This window comes from Sceloporus occidentalis, unplaced genomic scaffold, assembly GCF_023333645.1.
Source record: "Sceloporus occidentalis isolate IW3139 unplaced genomic scaffold, rSceOcc1.0.p SCAF_4, whole genome shotgun sequence".
NCBI lineage: Eukaryota > Metazoa > Chordata > Lepidosauria > Squamata > Phrynosomatidae > Sceloporus > Sceloporus occidentalis.
Window position 1 is genome coordinate 15,834,615 of NW_028316984.1, and position 20,031 is coordinate 15,854,645.

General features: G+C 40.1%; 1 protein-coding gene across 2 annotated transcripts in view; it reads right to left on the reverse strand.

The window, feature by feature from the left end:
• Positions 1-654: 654 nt before the first annotated feature.
• The window catches only part of LOC149313541 (uncharacterized), a 28,597-nt gene continuing 9,220 nt past the window's right edge, over positions 655-20,031 (reverse strand). The window contains exons 2-5 of one of the 2 annotated variants that reach the window (XM_089519279.1): positions 10,557-10,679; positions 8,787-8,893; positions 5,893-5,928; positions 655-1,435 (exon numbers count right to left, since the gene is read on the reverse strand). In XM_089519279.1, coding sequence (XP_089375405.1) covers positions 8,790-8,893; positions 10,557-10,679 — 227 coding nt within the window. In that variant the 3' untranslated portion in view covers positions 655-1,435; positions 5,893-5,928; positions 8,787-8,789. Of the gene's footprint in view, positions 1,436-5,892; positions 5,929-6,152; positions 6,877-8,786; positions 8,894-10,556; positions 10,680-20,031 lie in introns of those variants that run through there. The other variant, XM_089519280.1, reaches the window with a different exon arrangement.

Genomic DNA, 20,031 nt, shown 5'->3' on the forward strand with positions numbered 1-20,031 from the left:
TGTAAGGCTGGCTTGAGATGGCTTGCATATATGTTGTCCCAAAGCTTGCATGCAGAAAGAACAGACCCCTCCTTGAATTAATGGAACTTGTCTGTAATTTGCAAGCTTTCCAGTTCTTCCTCCTACAGAGGCTTGTTTAGACCACTTTGCAACTGATCAGCATTCTAGCATTGGTCTTCCACTGACATCCAGGCATCTACCAGTAGGCCAAAGCCTGACCTATTATGGAGAAGGGGAACCGCAGCACTATCACTGTACAAATAATGGTTGAAAAATGGTTCACCCAAGGCATGTTTGAGCTAAAGGTGGGTCTTATGATTTAGAAAGGTGAAAATGAATGGTGCCAGCCAAGGACACTTAATTGCCTGAGGTGGAGCAGCAAATGGTTCTCTCCCTGCTGGAATAGTCAAGGTTTATAGCATCCATGTTATTTTGGCAACCAAGGACAAAAATCTCACAAGAACCTGGCAGCCAAACTAAAAGAACAATCCAGTTATACTTCCATTAATGAAGTAGATGTGTTCCTGGCAACAACTTCTTTAACAAAGAACTTGGGACCAGAGGCAGAAATAACACAGGAAAAACAATGATAGGTTCAAGCAGTACAGTTTTTTTCCAGCTAACTTTTTATTCAACACTAAACAATATGTACATGTGAAATGAAACAACTATCTTTAATTATTTGAGAGAATGCAATGGAGCAACCTTGTTTTCTGATGCTCCAGAGACTAGAACATGAACCAATGGATTCAAATTACAAGAAAAGTAATTCTTTCTAAACATTACAGATAACTTCTGGGTCTAGCAATTGGATTTAGGCCAAAGTTAGCTACCTCGTCTTCATAGGCCACATTGGCCGTGTATCTGCACTTGTGAAGATACACCTGTCAAGATGGTGAAGAGAATCTTCGTGGGTGCTTCTGGACAGTGATGGTCTTCCTTTGTACTTCATGAGAACATCTCATTACCCAGAATACATCTCTCAGTTAGCCCTATGCATGCATCCCCTTCGAAGAAGGCTCATATGCTTTCTTGTTGTACCATCTCTGTATGCTTTGTCTTGGAATAACTCCTCTAAAGCCAATACCAATCAAGCTAGTGGAAATGTAAATAGAACCTGTGGCAGGCTATAAACCTTTGTAGAAAGAGTAATCAAATCCAACTGTGATTTTGTAATGTGTCCATGCACTGCCGCGGCAGTCTTCCGGAAATGTTTCCCTTGCTATAACTAGATTAATAGCTGGCTGAGGAGGATTAAGCTTTTCAATGGAAAACATTACTGTACATACATACACATGCACCCCCAGCAGCTTCCTTGAATCACAATAACCACCACCTGAATAAATTCAACAGCTGTGAAAACAGAACAGTAGAAAATGGAAAACTCCCCCCTCCACACCCTGGTTAGCTGAATAGGCTTTGCTGATTTGCATACCTGCAAAGGGGATACTAATCAGGTTTGGTGGACTGGGGTGGGGAACCCATAACCTTGTAGATGTTTCCAATTATCATCATCATCATCATCATCATCATCATCATCATCATCATCATCATCATTATTATATCCCGCCTTTTCCCAAAGGCGGGTTACAAAACAAGATCAACAATAAAATTCACAATATACAATAAAATACCCCAATCCTCCTCCCAATCATAAATAATAATAATAATAATAATAATAATAATAATAATAATATAAAATAACAACTATAGAAAATAGAAAATTTAAAGCAAATATTTGCTAAAGTTAAAAGTTAACAGATAATGTGACAGATCTCCTCCAGCAGGCCGTTCCCTAACCTAGGATTGGCAGATGAAAAGGCCCTCTGGGTTTCCGCAGCCAATCTAGTTTTCTTAGGCTGCAGCAAGTTCTTCCCAGAGGACCTAAGTGTGCGAGGTGAATTATGTGGAGGAAAGTATTCCCGCACGTTTTTGACTACAGCTGCCATAGTTCCTTACCTTGGGCTATACTGGGTGGGGCATTAGAAATATGAAGTAAACAAAAGTTGAGAGGACTAAAGGTTTCCTTTCCCTGATGTGCACTGTCCATCAGTCTCAGATTTTTGCATTTATTGGACTCAGTTGGGTCCTTTTAATTAGCATGATGCCCCATTTTCCTCAGACAGCCCCCCCTTTCAATTAACTTAATATGATGTCCTACCATTCTTCCTAGAAATTCTGGGTCAGGTACATGGTGGTCTCCCAAAACCACCATACATATTAGCTGAGACACAATGGCTGACCCACAGTTACCCAATGGGCTTCATGATTGAGCAGAGATTTGAACCCAGGCCCTCCTATTCCTAGCCTGACACTCTAATCCATCCTTTTCTAACCCAGGTCTTTAGATGTTATATTACAACTCCATCTTGCCTGGTCATTTCTTAGACTGATTGGGGATGATGAGAATTGTAATTCAGCCATACCTGAGCATTCCTTACCAGAAAAGGCTTATCACTAAATAAACGCAATCTGCTTTTCTTCACCTTCTTTGGGTTCTTCAGAGAGGTCTCACAGGATTTCCTATGCACTTGAAAGACTATATACTAACTGAGAAATATGTGCTACTCTGATCTGGCCTTAAAGGCAACCAAAAAGAGGAAGCAGCCTTATATTGAAATGGACCAGTGGTTTCTTTAGCCCAGTATTATCCAGACTGCTGAGCTGAGTCTCTACAGAAGTGGGTGGGCAAGCTCTGGAGTTGTAAGGATCAAAGCTGGCCTACCCTCCAACATTACACGGATCAAAACAGAGACACATGTGGTCAAACAACATCAGGTGTGTTTAAGATGGCAAAATGTAACAATGAAGAATACACACAATAGAAGAACTTGAAGGAGTTTGCTTTTGCCTCAGTCTACTGGGCAAGATTCTGCCTGCTCCCCTTCTCTCCTTCTGCACACTTAGTTGAATGCAAACTACTCTTGCACACTGAAAACTCAATATAAAGTAAAAGAAGTAAGCTCAGGACAAAGGGCAAAATGGGAGGAAGAAAGAGGAGCTGGAACATTTTTAAAGCAATTAAAAAGTGAGATAACAGAAAATTAACCAGGATTGTCCCTGCCAAATCAGGACAGCTGGATGGTATACAGTAGAAGTGGATGGAAGTCCACTTAACAATTTTTAAAATCCCCTTTGGAGTTTTTTTGTAGGCACATTCAGAGATCAGGAAGATCCCAAGAGTAAAACTGTTGCTCTTAGAGGCTTGGAAGAGGGGCACCCAGGAAAGACCCAAAAGCTGTAAAAATGCCCCAAAGAGCTACAAGCTGCAGGATTCTTATTGGCTACCTTGGCTGATACCAATGGGATTTGCAGTTGAACCACATTTGGAGAACTACATAATTCCAATCCCTTCCTTTAAAAAAAAAAAAAAAGCAATTAGAAACCAGTCCAAGATCTCATATAAACATAAAAAGAAATCCAGATCACCTTGCATGTCTGCATGAATGAACAGAAGTGTCTCTACTTACTCTACTAAGCAAATATAATCAATTTAAGAAGTGAAGAACAAAAGGAAGAAAAGAGGATGGGAGGCATATAACCCATCACCTCTTGCCTGGTTAAGCAACAGTTCTAGAAATCACGCATCAACAATTTTATAATTGATAAGCTCCAGCTGGTTTGTTTTCTTTCTTTTTAAAAACATGATGCCACCTTTTGGACTAAGCACCATGCTTTCAGTGAAATTCAGCTTCTCACCTTAGCACCACTTAAACAACAACATTTAGCATTGTTATTCCATTTTTATAAACAAGCATCCATGGGCATCTTAAATACTAATGGACTGAATGTGTAGTGCCTTTTGTGAACTGGAAACTTCTTTCATAGATGCTTGAAATGTTTATCATGAGCCAGCAAGTAGCAAGATTTGGCATACCCACTAGATCCCTTATATATTTTGTCCCACTCAGTTTAGGATGAATCTGTGGATTTCCTGGTGTTGCTGGATCATATCTCCTATCGTCCCTGACCATTATCACTTCTTCCCTTCAGCCCTTCTCTCTCTCTCACACACACATTTCACACATACAGCCACCATGCATTTTCAACTGAAGAAAAATGTGATGAATATGATTAAATGATTTCCAAATCCATGATAGGAGTTTATCACACTAGTGAGATCCTGCAGGCAAATGGGATTTAAATGCAATTTAAAGTACATTCAAATTTAAATAAAAATTGCACATTCGGGGAGTTTATCACACTAAATTGCATTTAAAACAAAATAACGTGAACTTAAACCATAGTTAAAGCAGAGAAAACCAGCAGCTTTTTACTTTTTGGATGTTCCAAAAGTAAAAAGCTGCTGTTTTTCTCCACTTTAACTGCAGTTTAACTTTGCGTTATTTCAAATTAACAGCGACGTCGTGTGATAAACTTCAGGCATTTCTGGGTTTTCTTTGCTTTAAGCTGCGTTTAAATCCCATTTGCCCGCTGGATCTCACTAGTGTGCTACACACCACATAGTTGCTGCTGCTGCTGCTGCTGCTGCTGCTGTGCTGTTGTTTTATATCAAACAAAACTAATCACATTTATCTCTCAGTGTTCCATTTATTTTTTGAAAAGGATGCTCCACTGTTTGCCCACAAGATGGCACTTGATACAATAAAACATTTAACACACTAGTCAGGGATGATGGCTGAAGAATGCCACTGCTGTTATGTGTATGTCTCTTGAAGTTCAGAGGAGGTTGGGGAGAATGGAAGTGGGTGGGCACTGTGGTCATGTCTGCAGCCATGTCAAAGCAAGCATTATCACTGCACTACGATGCAAACAGCATTTATGTGTCTCAGCCTTTTGCAAAGCTGCTCTCTTCCCTTGCATGTTTTTTCACTAAGTGAGAGTTTAGACAGACTTGTTCAAATGTGTCTCAGTTCCCTGCTCCCATGTCCTATATCCAATCATTTCACTTTTTTCATACTAATACAATTTCCCTTCTGTTCCTGTGTCTTATGTAATCAATTCTTCTCAGCAATTAATGGGATGATATAGGTGTTTAGTTTATTAGGTAACTATGCAGCTCTTTCTAATATAATGGAAACAAGAGAAGAACTTGGATTAGACCAAAGATAATGGAAACATGAAAAGGATTTTGATTAGACCAAAGATCCAGTCTGGTCCCAGACTTGAGACATTCGATCTGGCTATGGTGACACATGCCTTGATTACATGCTGTTTGGACTACTTCAATGCACTCTACATGTGGCTGCCTTTGGAAACTATCTGGAAAATTCAGCAGGTTCAAAATGCTGCAGCCAGAATGCTGACCAGGGCCAGTTACAGGGAGCATGTAACTCCCTTGTTAAAACAATTCCACTGCCTACCTGTTCATTTCTGGGCACAATTCAAAGTGCTGGTCATGACTTATAAACCCCTACATGGCTTGGGTCCAGACTATTTGAGAGACTATATCTCCCCATATGAACCCGAAGAGCCCTAAGATCTGCAGGAGAAGACTTTCTCTTGGTCCCATCAAGATCACAGGCTCGCTTGGCATCCTTACCAACATTCAAAAAGAAAAAAAATAATACCTGAAAAATCAAATCATGTCTGAAACAGCTGTGGGTGCGGGTGCACAAATTGCAGTTGCCCTGGCCTGTTTATGACCTTAAAGTGTATGTGTGTTTGTGTATATGTGTTTTAAAGGAAATAGAAGAAATGGGCTGAAGGGACCTACACTACAGGCCCTGGGGGTATATGAATCAGGGCCCTCGATTTACCCACTTTTGCTTTAAATGCAACAACAGCAGCAGTAAAAGTAGGTCAATGTGAATATCTTTATACTACACATTTGAGAATGAGATGAGGTGAGAAAGAAAAGGAGGTCAAACCAGTGAGTTTATAGCAGAAAATAATTTGTGGTCTTTAAGAAACCCTCTTAAAAATACTTACCAATGTTTACTTAATTCTGAGCAAACATGGACAGGACTGCACTAAGAAGAAAAAAGAGGAGGGGGAAAGGGGAGAGGAAAGGTTAGGTCTATGAAAAAGCCTAAATTGTGTGAAGCATTTCTAAAATAAAGCACTCTACAGTTTTTTCCATAGAAGTCAAACTATTTGTAGAGCGAGAAGAGGAAAGTTATATGCTTTTTTGTTTTTACTTTTTAAAAATACAAAGCCATGTTAAACATAAACACAGTATTTTACAAATTATTAATATTTCCTAGTAAATCAGGCCAGTATTTTTATTCAGTTCCATTGATTCAGTGAAAGGCTGAACATTACCAACAGCAACTTTGAATCTGAAATGTTTTATTGCTTTTAGCCATAGGCCACTGCAAATACTGTATGTCAAAATACCGTGGCACATTTGCTGGCATATGTACGAATATAACACACAAGGATGTAATCAGACATTCCATTTTAAAACCATTCAGGTTTTTAAAATACACCTGGAAACCTGCTGAAATGACTTCCCAAAGTATCCTTTTCTAACATAGAATGTCCACTGGCAAAAGCACAAAGGATCTGTGTTGTGTTTCTGAGTTTTCCTCAGTCTGCAGCATTACCAGTGGACCTCATGGGCTGATTGTGTGAGAGAGGAAACTTCCATCATCATTAGCATCACTTGCACCCTGGATGTCCTCAGGTGTTGTCTGCCTGCAGAGGCAGAAAGGAATTACCTCCCAGAAGCCTTCCTTCTTGAGAAATGGATGCTCTTGTGTATTGATCTGAGTCATTGCCGGAAGGAAAATTCATTGAGACAATTGTGAGTTATAGTGTGAGAGCTGAAAGGCCAGCATTTAGCTCATCCAAAGCTCCATGTGTGGTGACAGCTGAATTTCCAAAAGCTTTCCATCAGGATTTTCTTCATTGTTTCCTTTCATCTTCGATCACCTATCCCCGCAGTTAACCTTTTGACATCTTTTCACCAGACTGGAAAACAGCATTACAGGTTCTCAGTTTAATCTTGCCATCTGAGTCTAACTCATAACATTCTGTGACAGGCCTAAACCTGTAATTTGGTAGAGGTTCTCTTCTTGCAAAATGGGAAGCAGTATATTCTTTTCTCCTATATTGTTTGTTCCCAAACCTAATGTGGGTAGGGTTGCCAGATCTCAGTGCCTAGACTCTCTTCTCCAGTTCTCAGAATGAGTGGGAGAAATACACTGTTATGTGTATACATTTTCCTAATTTCTTAGTCTTGATGGTTTTTTGTTTGAATAGTGTGTTATATGTACAGCTATGTTTTATGCTTAATGTCTCATGCTTAATGACATCACCAGGGCCTACAAAGAAACATCTTTAAGTCTTATATTTTGGCACTATAATCTTGGGGATTCAGACAGTCCTGATCTGACAACCCTATTTGTGCCCTTCTTATTTTTTACATTTACAAAATGGTTAATATCTCTTTTGCATTACGGAGGGGAACAGGTGCTCATTCAATAAAAAAAGGACTCCAATTTTGATTGCTGCTCAGTCACACTTCCAACCTATAGGTGAAAATGTGTGCAAACACAAAAGATACTAACAAGTGCATGTTTCAAAAAAGAGTTAATATTCACTTACAATCAGTTTCACATTGTCCAGTGATTTGGGGTATATCATTAAAGGTTGATCAGCACACAAATAGTCTGCATTAGTTATAAAAATTAGTCTCTGTTTACCCCTTTTTTCCTGTTGCTAAAAGTCACAGATAATAGAATTTGAAACCAATAGCAAAGAAATTCTCCTCAACTTAACTTGGAATTGGTTTGATAATTGGAAAATGGTCTTGGAGAATACTCAACAATAATTTGTCTCTTGTCTGAGAAATCTCTTCTGACTCATAATGTTGGTCCATGCAAGGTGATGGTGCCAATGATGTACAAACATGTAATCATATCCTCCTTTCTACCTCATCCAGGGGGATCATAATTTGGCTTGGTACCATAAAGGCACATAACTCTTTAAAGCAGAATGTTGAGACATTTATTTAGAATTAATTTATTACTAATTTGTCAATTTTTAAAAATGGTTATAAAATTCATTATTTTAATCATTTAACTCCAATTAATGTCAACTGTTCTCGAACTCATTCCTAATCCTAGCTAGGCAATTATGGACTTATTCTGCATTCACATAGCAGTTATTCATTCTGTTTCCAATGGGGATAGAATTCAAAGACATAGTCCTATTAGTCTGGAATATCAATATGCAAAGGTACCTTGCAGCACTTTTGAGATTAATTGTGTGAAAGACGTTGTAGCACAAGGTTTCATGAAGCTGTTCTTCTTCTTCAGATGTAGGCCTATGACAGCTTATGCTACATCTTATTTCTCAGTGTCTCAAAGATGTTACAAGTTCTCTTTATTCTCTTTCCAATGTTCAGGTGCTCAACAATAAGACAGAGAACAGTTTTGTCCCAACCAGAGCGGACCCCCTGACTCAATTGTGGAATGATAACACAACAGTTATGGAAATCACACTGAGTCAATGGGTCAACTTTAGTTGGCACTAGAACTGGATTTGGGCCAGAGTTATTAGTAAGCTTATGGAACTTGGTAAGATTTGCAGTACTGTACAAAAATAGATAGATATGGGCAAAAAGCTGTTGGAAGAAGTTTTCAAGAACATGCTAATGATGGCTATGTTTAGGGACCATGGGGCATCCCTGACTGTTGAGGGGGTGCATGGGAACCTGGACAAGAATATTCTTGAAAGTGGGCTGGCTGAGGTGAACAGATAATAAGAACTTCATATTGCAATGTCTTGTTGCAGATGCCCCTCACTCCTTTAGATTAGGGAACTCTATTAGAAAGCATGTGGGGAGAGGAGAAAGATACATGTCTTGTTTATCTCACCTGTCAGTCTTGAGATTTCTGTAGGGCAGCAAGAAACTGGTAAGTTATCTTCTTCAGACATGGGCACATAATGTCAACTGGAGCCCAGAGGAGGGCAATGAAGAGAGCTGTAATATATAAATATATATTAAAAATATGTGACTGCTCCAAACTCATGCTCATGCCCATTCTTATCATCACATTTATCTTTATTTGAGTTTTGCCACTTCACTGTCTTGGAGCAAGCAGTTGTGTCTTTCTCATACATATATACCATCAGGAGCACACAGTCTGAGCAGCAAGTGGGGCACCTTGTTTCACCATCTATGACCCCTACTACTAAGGACAGTGAGTTGGGTGCTTCAGGCAGTAGACTTGACGTACCATGAAAGGGCTGCATATGGTATGTGATTTACTTCATTAATTTTTTTCACTTTCAGAGAAGGGGAGAGATGCTTTGAGTGATGTACTGTCCCGTGTGCCACAATAATGTGGCTGGCTTTTGAGTATTACATACCAAAACATGAAAGACTGGTGGTACCATTCGCTGTTCAAACTCAGTCAGCAAAATGGTTTTGCCTGACCTGGCCCTCATCTTTGCTATCACTCGGGAAAATCTAAGTAGATGTGATTGTCCAAATGGAACTTAAGATACCTGAGTATCTTACTGCAACCATAGACTATCATGGGACTCACAGAGGTGACTGACTCTTTTTCATACATGCAATCATGTACTCAAGTGTATGGTTGAGTGCAATGTTCCTGTATGTTCAAAACTGGGTTAGGGGTGAGGTTTCAGTAACATCCAGCTTCTTTTAACTTGAAATGAAATTGTTACATGTCTTTTGGAAACTCAAACAAAGCAGTTATGCTGCTTTCTTTCACCCATACAGAAACTGAAAATTTTACTTTTGGGGTTACAGCTCCCAGAATCACCCAGCCAGCAAGGGCAACATGATAACATTTCCAAATTTTGTTTTTCTAGCACACTGACATGGTCAACTAAGGTCAATAACATTCCAGCTTTATCAAAGAAGTGTCTGTCACAGTCACTGTATAACAATTCACCTCTCTCTGGTTCCCATACACATTTTCTGCCATGACACTATAGTCCTGGACAAAGAGAGTGAGAAAGAGGTCACAGGCAAGTGTGAGGAGGTTGTTAAGACTCCTAAAATTATGTAGAGTGGAATTTCCATTTCAATACTACCAGTCCTCACAGTCTCTGAAAGGCCCTGGTCCATGTTAACTCCTGGCAGTCCAAATAGCTGATCAGGGAATAGTATGTAGCTTGTAGTACTATTGGGGTAGGACTGACTAACTCCTTTCTGGCCTAAGAAAAGTATTTACTTGTAATTCTGTATTATTATTATTATTATTATTATTATTATTGCAATAACTAACATATTTTTAGCTTTATGAGCGATAATTTCTATTGCACTTTAACTTTTAGTTACTTCTATAGTTACAGGACTGTAATCTCAATGAATGGTACAGGAAGCTTAAGTGCTGGCTCATTTGTATCTCATGATATTCAGTGACATTTTTTAAAAAAACTACATGTTACTTTTTGAGTTACTTTGAGAGACAGGAAAGTAAAGAATTGTTTTTTTAAAATATCAGCTATGCAATTGTAACTATAATAACAGCTAATGGCTTGGGAGATCATGGAATCTAGCTCTGTTTATTTCTCAAATTAGCTTTACAAGTACTACATTTAAATGTATCCTTCATGCTCTACCACATGTTTTCAGATAGATGACTGCATATTAACTTTTCATTTCCACCTACCAGGAGACAGGAAGCCATTCTTTGGTTTATGAGATATACATTGTTTTTCATATTCATTTGGAGTTTCTCCTTCCTTCTCCTCCCATGCCATGACTGAAGGTTTCTTCATCACTCCAGACACTCCTGTCAAATTGAAAACATTATTAATTATGGGACATTAAAAATATAAGGTCTTATCGTTTCTGAGCACATTCTTCAAATATTCCTTTGAAACTGAGTTTATCACAGACAGAGAGACATATCCCACCCCATTAAAAAAACAAAAACAAATAATGCATAGCCTTTGGTTTTATCCACCGGTTCAGGAATTCTCTGTGGAAGTTTTCTTTGCTAGGTGATAAATCGTTCAAAAATGAAAATACCCAAATGCATTTTGTCACATAAGTTCAAGAATTCACTGGCTGGCAACCTGTTACTGAGTTATGATGGTAGTCAATGCAGAGGTCAGAATTCTGTATCAGATGTGCAACCATCATAATGTTGCCCCCCAAAGACAGCAAAACTGAAACAGTGAGTTTCGAGGTTGGATTGTACCAGGCGATGTATCATAGCTAAATGTGAGACATATGTCCCCCAGTACAGGATCTAGTTTAAATATGAGCTATCAAAATGGAAAATGGTATGTCAGGCATGTCCTGCTTAGCATTAAAGAAGGTTCCAGGAGATGGGATAGCTCCCAGTGAAGAACCTCTTCCTTCCAGGAATGTGTGAGGCCAGACTTATGCTTCACTGGTGAAGACATAAGACAAGATATAGGAAATTATCACACTGAGTTTAAGGTGCCTTATCCCTGACAGGATACTGGCTACTTTAATTTTAAAAATGGGTGTTATCGCACTCAGCCACAGCCAGGCAAATGCAGCCTGTATACAGCCCAGATGCCAGCCAGGCTTTTCCTGCAGCTTTTCAAGAATGGGAAAATCCTATTTTTCAAAAGCTGTAGTAAGCCAGGCTAGCATCCAGGCTGTATATGGGCTGCATTTGCCTGGCCATGACTGAGTGCGATAACACCCATTTTAAAAATTAAAGGCGCCTGTACCCCATTGGGGATAAGGCTCCTTAAACTCAATCCTATAATTTCCTAAAACTTCAGCCCTTCCTACAAAGTAGAAACTCTTACAGGGACAGGCCTCTAGCCTGGCACTTAGCACTCCATCTCACCCAGATTTTATGCAGGCATTCTGCTGTCAATGCAGCATCAATTCTCCAGACTGTGGACCTCTTGGAAGTGAGTACAGGACAGACCCATTGCAAATGTTAGGCTTAGGGACCACAGTTGTTTGTTCAGTCTCAAGAAGAAGGGTGGTCTCATAATCTCATGATGGTGCTTGGACGTAGTGTGTCCTTAGTTAACACCAGTAATTTCTTGACCTCTCAACCTGTGCTTAGGGGAGCATCGATGCTGTAGAAATAATGCAGTTTGACAGCACTTTAACTGCTATGGCTCCATCCTACAGAATCCTGGGATTTGTAGTTTTGTGAGACATCAGCACTTTTGTCAGAGAATACTATTTTTGTAAAACTACAAATCTCAGGATTCCGTAGCCTGAAGTTATAGCATTTATAGTGGTGTCAAACTGTATTATTTCTACAATGTAGATGATCCCTCTGTCACTATTGGATTCTGAACTCATGATACATGTACCTTTAGAACACAGATCTGTATTTCATGTTCAGATCCACACAGGATCCATACAGACATTTTTCCCCCCACAGTGCCCAAATGATATAAAACACACACACACTGTGATATCCCCTTTGAGCACTAGGGCATTTTAATATAACCTATGATGCACATATACAGTCTCATCAATCTGTCTTGGAAATCTGAATACTGAATACTAGCTATCCCCTGCCCCAGGAAGCAAAATGATTTGGTCAGGGGAGAAGTGTGGTTCTCTACTTTCTTTGTTTCTATCTCCTTCTGCCCCCCACACATGAAGGAAGAATAGTGTGCACACCACAAGAAACAATAAATGAAATGAAAGGGAAACCTTTGATCTCTTAGAGAAAAATGACTCTCCACAGCCAGGATAATGAATTTCATGTTTATCTATAACTATGGGCACTCATGTTTACCTATGGAGGAGGCACAGCAGTTGAACAGGATTAGCTGTATTTGTTTTTCATTATTCATTGTGTTTATTGTTCAGATGGTTATTCATTATTCCTCTGTTTAATTTAATTCATCCATGACTCCTGTTTGAAAAACCCCTCACAGTGACTTACTGCCAGGCCATAGTATGGATGTTTACTCAGTACAAAGTCCCACTGTGTTTGCTGGGGCTTACTCTCAGGTAAGTTCACATGTGTTTGTAACCTTAAGGGTTCATTTAACAGCCTGGCACACAGCAAGTTGTTCAGAAGCTTTCAAAGGTATGCCAGGCTCTTTAGTAAACACCTGTGCTGAAGAAATTATACTGAGCTATTCAAAATCGGAAAAGCAAACTTAAGACCAATGCTTGACATTTGTTTTTAAAAGAAGATTATTTTATCTGACCATGTTGTTGTTGTTGTTGTTGTTGTTGTTGTTTGTTGTGTGCCTTCAAGTCCTTTCTGACTTATGGAGATCCTAAGAGGTCTTCTTGGCAAGTTTCTTCAGAGGAGGTTTGCCATGGCCATTCTCTGAGGCTGACAGTATGTTTTGCCCAAGATCATCCAGTGGGTTTGCATGGATGAGCTGGGATTCAAACCCTGCTCTCCAGCATCCTAGTTCAGTACTCAAACCACTACACCACACATGAAAATAAACCAGTACTTTAGTGCAGGCCAATGAAGGTGTTTAGTCCATGAAGTTTAATGGTTTAATTCTGTACCAGACATCACAGCTGTCTCAAATTTAAAAATCTCTTTTTCTAAAGGTCTGTTAAGCTTTTAAACATGTAGTGTCTATACTGGATACTGATATAGCCAATTGTTTAGTCCAATATGGCTGATCCTATGGAACCAGAGATGGTTGAAAGGAGCCTCACTGGCACTGCGGGAATTTTCTGGTTGCTCCTCCCAAGGACAACTGCCCACCCCATGCCATGTCCAGTTCATGTCTTAGCAGTGGCAGCTGGTGATCTCTATGTCAGTGAGATGGTGAATCTGCTCTGGGTTTTAGTCTGACTTGGGGATAGGTTTTAGCACCTTGGATATTTCTTTTAAGTTCCAAGTAAAGCCCCAAATGGTTTTACTGCCCCACTGACATGGATAGTCCCGGTTGCTACTATTCCTGAAGGTTAAGGGACTTCAGAAGCTGCACAGGATGGAGCACAGAGGTCTGTAATGGGATGCAGAAACTAGAAAAATCCAGCAGGGCTCCCTTGCAACAATAGAAATGTCTTTCCATTCAGAGATTTCGACAGTTTTCCATTTGCACAAGGTGTCTCTAGATCCAAGTAGGACTTGGAAAGTTATTTTTAAAGAGTAATTCATTGCACAACTCATTTCAAAGCTCTCCCTGCCCCAACTTAATTCATTATGGCAAACGTTGCAAAACAGTTTTAGCAAGTCATCAGGGTGATTATTGGGTTATGCATGTCTTGTTTGTTACCCTTTGGCTTAATAACAGAATGGCATATACCACTTGAAAAAGTTGTTACTGCTGCTGTTGTAAACTTTTATTCATACTACACCTCTTCCCCAAATTCAAGGTGCCTTCTCAGAGTTTCTATAAAAAGGTTTAAAATTTAAAGGCATATTTGAAAAATAACTAGAAATCATTTCTCAATACACACTCTCTCACACACACATACACACACACACATACATACAACCAGGTGCCCATTCCATATCAGTTTTGAAATCTGCTTTTGTTCTGCTTTTGTTACGAAAGGACAAAAACTTGGGACAAAGTTGTAGGTAACCTACAATGCTTGCAAATTGTGACTTCCAAGCTCTAGTCACAAGTCAGTAGCAATAACTCTGCTCTATTTGGGGCTTCTTGCTAAGCAGGCAACTGATGGCAGAACACACTACCTCAGTAAATATTTGCCTGTTCTTCTCCACAAAAAATCAAGCAAATATACTGAAAGAATGTAGGTATGACAATGGGACAACATTCTCAGAGAGAAATAGAGGTAGAGAGGGAGGTTCAGCCCTCTCTTTGACCACTGACTTTCTCCTGCAAATGTCTCACGACAGGCACGGGGAAAGTGAAGGCTACAGGCCAATTGGGATCCTCAAAGACATTTCTGAAATGGATTTTAAATGTCTCCACTATTCCCCCCCCCCCCCCCAAAGTATCCTAAACAACTTCTAAGGTGTGTGTCAGGGGGAAATTTCACCCAGGCTGTTCTGGACAGAGCTTTACTTATCCAGGAAGTAAAACTGAAATTTGGTTAAGGTTGTTGTTAGCTGGTTTTGAGTCAATCTCAACCCACACTGACCATGTGAATGAGGCATCTCCAAGCTCTCTGCTCAGGTTCTGTAGGCTCAAGCCCATGGTCTTCCTAACTGACTGAGGTCTTCAACAGACCATTGGGGCAGAGTAGGGACATGGAGACTGCACTCTGTTCTTTTGCAAAGTATTTATCATTCTCTGCCAAAAGGTGCTGGTGCATGACTGAACTACACATTCCAGAATTCTGTAAGATGAAGCCATGGCAGTTAAAACAGTGTCAAACTGTATTATTTCTACAATGTAGATACACCCACAGTTTAGACATCTAAAGAAAAAGAGTAGGCAGTGTTTTCAAGGGAATGCAAATACATCAAGGTGTGAATTATTTTTAGTGTCTCATTCTCTCCAGTGTTAGAATCATGGGGGCTAAAGAAAACTGTTTATTGAGGGAGCAGAATTCTTATTTTGGCAGGCAGGCCTCTAGTTTTGCCCAGTCCCTGGTAGCTATACCCCTGAAGCACAGTGGACCTGCAAAGGTAGGGATTGTGGCTACACATGGGCCACAGCAGGGGTGTCACTAGCACGGTGTGGAGTGTAGGAACTGCACCAGGTGACACACTGAGTGAGGGATGACACCACTGCTCCACAAACATCTGTCTTTTTTTTTGACAGAAATGGGCCATGGCGTTCACCTTCATCCCTTTAAAACACTGGAACTCAACTGAAGAGATGGTGTGAGTAGGGCATGGCTCAGTGGGAGGAGAAAGGAGGGACCCCAGGTTTTTAAATACATATATTTTAAATTTTAAAAATTTAAAAAATAAAAAATAAAATTTTATTTCTTAAACATATTATTTTAAAATTTTCTTTCAAAACATATTGAAGACTATATTGTTCAGGAAAGTGTTCCCAGGCATTGTGTGATTGTGTATCCGATTGTTATCTGAGATCTGATATTTGATTTGATATTTGATATTTTATCTTTTTAATTTATTGTCTGCTTTTTTATCTAATTCTATCTTGTATTAATAATAATCATAATAAAAATAATAAAATTTTATTTGTAGCCCGCCTTTCCAGTGATCAAGGCGGGTAACAACATGTTAAAATGCAACAACAGCATTATACACAATAAAACATCAAAATAAAATCACAAGTACACAATACAATACAAATAGCACCAGCTAGCACTACAGTGCTACTGATAGGGGAGAGGGGAGTACTTCAGGGGCATTAGGGGTATGCCTGCTGGAACAGGTGTGTTTTTAACCCCTTTTTAAATTGGTCCAGTGAGGTGGCCGAGCGAAGCTCGCCGGGAAGCGAGTTCCAGAGCCTAGGGGCCGAGATGGAGAAGGCCCTCTGATTAGTGGTGGAATATCTCGCTTCTGGAACTCTTAGTAGTTGCTTCCTGGCAGACCTGAGTGTGCGGGGCGGATTGTATGGAGAGAGGCAGTCCTCGAAGTACCCTGGGCCCAAGCCATTTAGGGCTTTATAGGTGATAACCAACACCTTGTATTGCGCCCGGAAGCGAATAGGCAGCCAATGAAGGTCTTTAAGGACCGGTGTTATATGACTGGTCCTGGAAGTACCAGTGACCAATCTTGCTGCCATATTCTGCACCAATTGCAGCTTCCGAGTATGGTACAAGGGTTGCCCCATGTAGAGCGCATTGCAGAAGTCCAATCGAGAGGTTACCAGAGCATGTACTACTGTTTCAAGGTCCCCCCGGCCCAGGTAGGGACGCAGCTGGCGTATCAACCGAAGTTGATAACAGGTGCTCCTGACCGTCACATCTATTATTATCTATTGTTTTATATGTATTTTGTACAATGTATGCCATTGGCAGGTTTCATTTTTATCGATTTTATTTTTTGTATATACAGCGCTGTGTAAATGTACAGCGCTATATAAATAAAGTATAATAATAATAATAATCACACCTTAGCAAATTTTCTCTTTAACCACATGTACATGTAAATACATTCAGGCTGTGCTATTGTAATTTAAAGATTTAATTTTTCTAGTTGCTTATGTCTCAACAATTGCCATTACATTCAGTGATATGCAGAAATTATGATTTATGAGCAGCGCTCATACAAAAAACATTAGTAAGTATTCTGGATGGTGTGGTATGGGAGGAAATCAATGGTGTGGGGTGACGCCATGAATTACCATACATGTGGATTAGTGAATTGGAGTGAATTGTTGGTTTGAAGTAGATAGTTGGTTGGATTGTTGCTGTACAACAAACAAAGAAGTTGATGGAAGTCAGAGAGGAGAGTTTGTAAATATTTGTATTATATTGCAACTCAAGATAAAAAACTTCCAAGGAATTGAATAAAATCAACTGAGTCTGTGAGTTATTTTTCAGTGTGGAAAGTGGTCAGTGCATTGCCAATACCTGTATCTGGATTTTTACTTCTGTGCGCTGCTATGTTATTGTTGATCTGCATCTGGGTGCCACGTCCTCAGATCGTGCTATAAATTGGCCTGTGAAATGGGCAATGAGTTCAAAGAGAGCCAGCAACACCAACCCTAGTGATGCCACTGGGATACACACTACACTTGCCCATCCTTATTTTAATTAATATTCTGCTCTTCTCCTAGAACACAATTGCCATGATTTCAAACTAGCAAACATTGCCCAAGATGAAGCACCTAAAACTGCTTCACACCATGTTCTGTGAGAGATAAGTGTAAGTTAAATATTTTTCTGTCTTTTAGAAATGAATATAAAGTTTTCTTTAGGGTCAGGGCCTAGTTCTGCTCCTCAGGTCATCAATGCAAGGGAGAGGAATTTCAGATCCATCAAAGTTGGGCTGCACGTTATTCCAACTATTGGGGATATACAGAACCATTCACTACGCCAAGCTACTTGTTGAATTTATCAATCCCCAAATACAGAAAAGCCTTTACGCTAACCAGATTATATGTATTACCAGCGGCATTATTGGAAGGCAGATACAAGAAGATCCCTGTACATGAGCAATTGTGCCCCTGTAATACAGGAAGTGTAGAAACCACTACCCACGTTTTACTCTACTGTCCCTTTTACCGTGATTCCCGCAAAGATTTATTCACTCCTGTTCTTACAAGCAAACCAGGGAGACCCGAAGCCTTTTATTTACAATACCTACTATCGGACTGGAACCCATGTATAACTAACAAAGTAGCACAATTCTGTCCATCTGCTATCTCTTGTAGGAAAAGTATAACAAACCAATGATAGCTGATTACATAGAGACATGCCTGCTAGTACGCTGTCATCTCTCTCTTTATTGATTGAATGTAACTGTTTTTTTTATTATTTTACTTATCTATTTTACTGAATCTATTTCTATTGTAATAGCAATGAATTATTTTAATCTTGTGGATAGATTTCTATCTCCCCACTTTTAAACTTCGAACACTTTCTTATATGTGTCTTATTTTACTTTTTATGTATTTTTTAAACCATTGATCTGCTGGTATTTGACCATAATAAAGTCAGTCTGTCTGTCTATCTATCTATCTATCTATCTATCTATCTATCTATCTATCTATCTATCATCTATCTATCTTCTTGGACTTGGTGTTTTGTTTTTAATTTCAGTGATATACTGAATTTCAGTAGTATTCAGTGATTAATGCTTAGAGTATCATGCTTCATAATGTGTAGCTGCTTTATAACACCACTAGGGACTACCTCCTGTGACAATACAAGGGATCATCCCAAGCTATCAAGATTTGGCCTCAGGGCATGGATAGATCTGACTTGACAAACATAGGACCTGAACAGACAGGCCAAAATAAAGCTGCTTCGGTCACTTTGGAGGTATGTTGTTTAAATGACACATGCATCGTAAGAGGCCAGAAGCTGCGCCAAAGCTGCACTCCAGTCTTTAGGATTGGAGAGTGGCCTTGATGCGGCTTTTGGACTCTTAAATAGCATACCTCCAAAGTGACCTGAAGCAGCTTTATTTTGGTCTGTCTGTTTGGGCCCATAGGCCCATTCCGCACAGGCCTTTGCGCTGCCCCCGTCACGTGCTAGGGGTTGGCCGAGGACTTAGCGTCCATACCGGCCTCATCCCTAGCACGTGACGGGGCGTAAAAATGGCGGCGCCCTATACACACGGGTGCGGCCATTTTTACGTGCTGGACGCTTAGCATCCACATGTCCCCCTTGCCTTGCGACGTCACGACTGTGCCATTTGCGCACTTGTGCATCGCAAGCGCGGATCGAAAAGAAGCCGCTTTTTGCAACTTCTTTTTCCGCCGCCGGGAAGCCTCCCCACTTGGAGGCTGCAGCTTCCTGGCAGCGGAAATGGAGGCGGCGGCAGACCACCGCTTTCAGGTGGTCTGTAACGTGCCATAGTTTCTTTAACAATAACAATGTCTCAAACATTGCTAAAATGCTAGTAGCACTGGCTCTGCTATTAGGCAGGAGGACCCCACTACCAACAGTTAGTAAAAAGCATCACATTCAGAAACAGAGAGAGAGAGAGAGAGAGAGAGAGAGACCAAATGGTTTAGTTATTGCAATTTTATTGCCAGAGACTGGGAGAAGTCGGTGTTTGTAGGATTTTCTGCTTCATGTTCTTAAAAGGTCTGGCTGACTTTGGGTGCTATGCATCTTGATGTTGGGTTGGGGGTAGAATTGTCTCAGGCAGCAAAGGAATAGCTGAGTCTGCCCAGGAAATGCCTGTACTAGTACACCACCACATATGTTCTTCCACTGAGCACTGCAATTAAAATCAGTTTCTGGGGTAGGGATTTATAATTAAATGCCAGGTTGGAGCACCAAGATGCAATTAAAAGCCCACACTTGCTCCAGCATGTATAAATGTCTTAATGTTTTAAGGAGACAAAGCAGTTAACATCTCCATTATTAGACCTGAGATCCTTCCCAGCTTCTGTGAGGGTGATAAAGTGGGTGTGAAGAGAGCAACAGGCCTTCTTTTAGATTTCAGATACAATCTCCGCATCTGTTCCAACACTATTGTCAGCTAATATTTAGTTGGAAGCTGGGATTTGAAAAGAGGAGGTAATCTGGTTAGGCTGCCAGACTGAAAAATGAAGAGAGCTTCTGTAGCTTGGATGGCTGTGCAAAAGAGGGAATTTAAGCAGATGTTGCTTGCCACCTAACCAGGTAACTACACATTGTGTAAT